This window comes from Primulina tabacum, chromosome 4 (assembly GCF_025594145.1).
Source record: "Primulina tabacum isolate GXHZ01 chromosome 4, ASM2559414v2, whole genome shotgun sequence".
In the NCBI taxonomy this organism is placed as follows: domain Eukaryota; kingdom Viridiplantae; phylum Streptophyta; class Magnoliopsida; order Lamiales; family Gesneriaceae; genus Primulina; species Primulina tabacum.
Genome location: NC_134553.1, coordinates 34,213,168 through 34,218,092, shown reverse-complemented (window position 1 = coordinate 34,218,092; position 4,925 = coordinate 34,213,168). Strand labels below are relative to the sequence as shown.

General features: G+C 29.7%; 1 protein-coding gene across 1 annotated transcript; it reads left to right on the top strand.

Moving 5' to 3' along the window:
- The first annotated feature begins 1,183 nt into the window (after positions 1 to 1,183).
- LOC142541619 (GDSL esterase/lipase At5g22810-like) lies at positions 1,184 to 3,947 on the top strand. The gene is made up of 5 exons (XM_075648108.1): positions 1,184 to 1,515; positions 1,655 to 1,785; positions 2,331 to 2,564; positions 2,911 to 3,166; positions 3,591 to 3,947. The coding sequence occupies exons 1-5, from the start codon at positions 1,269 to 1,271 to the stop codon at positions 3,782 to 3,784; spliced, it is 1,062 nt and encodes a 353-aa protein (XP_075504223.1). The 5' UTR covers positions 1,184 to 1,268; the 3' UTR covers positions 3,785 to 3,947.
- Positions 3,948 to 4,925: the final 978 nt, after the last annotated feature.

Below are 4,925 nucleotides of genomic sequence, written 5' to 3'. Positions count from 1 at the left end.
TTGATTATAAAACCATACGAGTGCCCAAAACAAATATATTTTGAATGTCAAAATAAAACAAAAATTTTAAAACTTCCGCTGTTTTTGGGCACGAGAAAAACGAGATCCAACAGAATGTAGGTTAAGTACTCTTGGATATTTGGTTTTAGGTTTCTTACAAACCCATGCCCATTGGTATACAGCTCAGAAAAAGCCAATGCCGAATCGCATACAGCTCAGAAAAAGCCAACTTCAGCAAGACACGCCCTATTTCAACTATTTTAAACTACTGCCCTTAATTTATTTGAATCAATAACGTATATTAGGGATACATTAATGCCGTTAGGTAGGATTATATTATCTATATCATAAGATAAATTCCACACAGCACAGAATCTTTGAAGCTGAAATATATTAATTTGAGTTTTTAAATTTTATCTCCCTATATAGTTAAGGTATATGTCATTTACTTTCATTATTTGTTATTGACAAAATTTTGATATTGATAACATGACCTCAATAATAAACAATAATCTTAATAAACAAGAGCAACGAAACAAACGCATTGCATACGTATATTATATTTTTATTTATCAAATAATTATTTTAGTTTTATGAGTTTTTAACAAAATTAATCTTGTTGAATATTTGATATAGTAACGACTTTTGTACATATTTAAAATAATGGAGAACCGTATTTTTTTTTTTTTTTAAATTTGATGGATAACAAAATTAAAGAGGTATATATCCTATCTTGTAGAAGTTAGTCCAGAAAAAGGTGGAAACAATTGTTGTGATATACTAAAATTATTAATAAATACATTGAATAAAATTTACATATCAAATATGATTTTGGGTTCAAATTTGAAAGAAGAAAAAAAATCAATGTAACATACCATACGGAAATCGGTTATTCGAATACTTTCACGTTTTATAACATTGTATGGTATAGTATAGATATTTAGGAAAAATTAGATTCTACTAGTGGTTGTCATATTAACATCGAATATATATATATATATATATATATATATATATATATACTTACGCAGGGAGATATCAATCAATTGGACACAATCTTCTGTCGCAAGGGTTCCCATTTTTTTAGTCCATGTTGTTACAATTACAGTGCATAAAAACTAAAGATGTTGCCATTTCAACCAAAATTATCCCCTCGTAACCCTTCTTTAAATTGCTCCTTCAATCACCTCAAACTCTATACATTCAAATCCTTTAACAAGAATTTGAAAAAAAAAACAAAAACAAAAACAAAACAAAAAGACAAGATAATGACAATTTCAAGTTTGTTCATAAATTATTGTTCGATTCTTGTCATAGTTTCATGCCTCGTAGCGATTAGCGCACAACCTCTAGTCCCTGCCCTCTTTATATTTGGAGACTCGATAGTCGACGCGGGCAACAATAACGTTCTTGAAACTATAGTTAAAGCGAATTTCGCACCTTATGGAAGAGATTTTTTAGAACACAAACCAACCGGGAGATTTTGCAACGGAAAGCTTGCATCAGATTTCACTGGTATTTCCTTGTTTTTTTAATTAATTTATGAAACTCTCATTTAAATTGTGGTAATTTTCATCGACATTATATGTATATATATTTATCCTGATGATTTTGTATATGGAAGTAATACAATTTAAAGAAAAATGAAATGCAGCTGAAAATCTTGGATTTACTTCATATCCACCACCCTATCTCAGCGAGCAAGCAAAAGGAAATAAACTCCTACTTGGAGCCAATTTCGCATCGGCTTCATCCGGATACTACGATACTACAGCAAAAATTTATGTAAGTATATATATATATATATATATATATATATATATAACCAGGGTATTTATGCCTGCATGCTCTGATCGAGATCTTTGGCGATGATCCATTTTGAATTATTTATTAGAAGACATCAATCCTCAACATGCATAAATATTTTATTTTAAATTGTTTATTAGAAAAATATAATATCGTAATAAATATAATTTTGTTTATTTTCCCACCATTTTTAGCATTACGATCTCTTGATTGAATTACTTAGTACTTCCGAGCCGACACAACATGTCGAAAAAAAGAAACATAATTACTTTTCGTTTTAAATTATGTTCTTCACTCCAAGAAATATAATTCCGTGACACTTTTATGCATATCCATAAAAACCTACGTACATATGCCACAATTTTTTTTTTTTTTTTGATACATGGATTTTGAGTTTTAAATTTTGAAAGTAAATATAAATTTTATATGTTGTTGATATTTCACTAGGAAATATTTAAAATAATATATATATATAGGGATCATACACAGTTAACCATTAATTTAGAGAAATTTTGTTTTTGCAGAATACTATATCATTGAGCAAACAGGTGGAATTTTACGAGAGTTTCCAAAAAAAGTTGGTGGGGATTGTTGGGAATTCAAATGCTTCGTCAATTATAAATGGCTCAATATACTTTGTTAGTGCTGGAAGCAGTGATTTTGTCCAAAATTACTATATTAACCCTCTACTTTACAAGAAGTATACAACTGATCAATTCTCGGACATTCTTTTGGAATCCTACACAAACTTTGTGCAGGTAATTAAATTATAACAAAGTTTGAATGATCGTATAATAATATGGTTTGTGTTATTTACGTACACTCTATTTTATGCCCAAAATTTTAATGATTAAACTCTCAAAAGTTTGAGATTTAGATAATTGCAACATATAAGCTTGACCTCGAGCTCAATATTAATACCGGATTTTTGAGACCGAGTTCAAGTAACTGGAAATTCCTGATTCAAGCCTAAGAAATTTGGCAAGGCCAACATCAAATAAAGCTTTTCCCATAGAGACCAAGTAGAGGATTACTCGAATGGGACTCGACTCAATTACAACCCGAATTCAATATATATACGAAGAAAACATTATTTTGTGACAGGAATTGCATAAATTGGGAGCAAGAAACATCGGTGTGACGACATTGCCCCCGCTTGGATGTGTGCCTGCGGTGATCACCATATTTGGGGATGACACCAATAGTTGTGTGGAGAAGATCAACAAAGCAGCAGTTTCATTCAACAATAAGCTGAACTCAACTTCTCAAAAATTGCAAGCCAAATTCTCTTCTCTGAACCTCGTCGTTTTGGATATTTATCAGCCTCTTCACGACCTCGTTACCAAGCCCACGGATTACGGTAATAATTCGATGCGAACTCGAACTCAAATATATATTTTTTATATATTCATTTGTCTTTGTATACAGAACATTTTTTTTTATATTTTATAGTATAGGTACAATTTGATGTGGTTGATAAGATGACGATTACCAAACAACATATAATTAATCACAACATAAATATTACCTACATATATCAATTTTTTTTTATCATTCATATTAATTATGTATTAACATATTTTCATAATCACATATCACGTATCAAACAATACCTATAAATATGTACGGTGTGATAATTAATAGATTTACTTATAAAATATGAAGTAAATGGAATCATCCAACTTTGATCATTGCCGCTTAAAAGATCAAAGATAATAATTAACGAGGAAAAAAAAAAGAGGAGAAGTTTAAAAAATAAATGATTATGATGATATTAATTGTAGGTTTCTTTGAAGCAAGAAAGGCATGTTGTGGCACAGGATTGCTTGAGACGTCGTTTTTGTGCAATTCCAAGTCTCCCGGAACTTGTAAAAATGCATCGAAGTACGTTTTCTGGGACGGATTCCATCCCACGGAAGCTGCAAACAAGATTTTATCCGATGATTTGCTAGCCGCGGGCATCTCCCTCATCTCGTAATCGAGAAATATCTGCATATTTTTATGTTTATATTTATATTAATTATTTGTGTGAGTTCCCACAATGTACGGTTTAATTAAGAATGTGCGCTGAATATATGTTATAAATATGCTATATATTGTCGTAGCCACCGTTGAGTTTGTTTTAGTTATTAAATAAATACCATTTGTTTGAGGAGGAGATTTTTCTCAATTTATGGTTCCGAACATACGTTCGAGATTAATTATTTACATGACTTATTTCAATATTTTGGAATATTTGAGACAAGAAAAGCTTACCAAGGTTAGACATCATGATCAAATAAGAACATATCAAAATCCTAAAGTAATTTTATGACTCAGAGCAATATATTGCTAGAAACAATCATGAGTTCTTCTAAAATTTTCGGAGATCATAGAGGGATACAAAGATGGTACATGGCTATGACAAACTGCTATACTATGTACCATGTATAATTGAGAAAATCCTCGATAAACAAGAATGTTAGGATCGAGTTAGAGTTTAGAGAGGAGTGAATAAATTCTTTTAAAAAATTTCTTTTAGAACCTGTCAAATAGAGTGACCGGTCTTGATGTTGTTAAATGTGAAGGCCAAATTTTCATTACCATATATATTCATATCCACATATATAAAATCTCCAAACTTTATAAATATTTTTGGCCCTAGGTGTTAATGTAGTACCCAAAAGCCAGTACACGTAAACCTCATACATGATTATAATTGTTAATTTATTTGATTGATGATTTAGGTTATGTATGCTATATGTTTAAATTATTTTAAATGTCTATATGTTTATTTTTATGCAATTTAAATATTTTCTCGAGTTTTAGCTTTTCGGGCGAATATTTGATGCCGGAGTGGGAAAAGAGATCCGAGAAGATTGAGGTGCTAAAATTAAATGTTATATTTTCGTTTTAAGCCCATAGATTATTTATTTTAAATGGTTTATGAATTTTAGCACCTAAAGGTCAAATTTAATTTATCGAGTGAAATAAAAGAATGTTAATTATTTTAATTAGCAATTTTTTAAAAGTAGAGGATTTATTTTAATTAATCATTCACTTGAGATATAATATTTTTATAATTTTTTATGTCTTAATTAATTAGTTTTGGATTTTAAATATCTTTGATTGTCATTTTT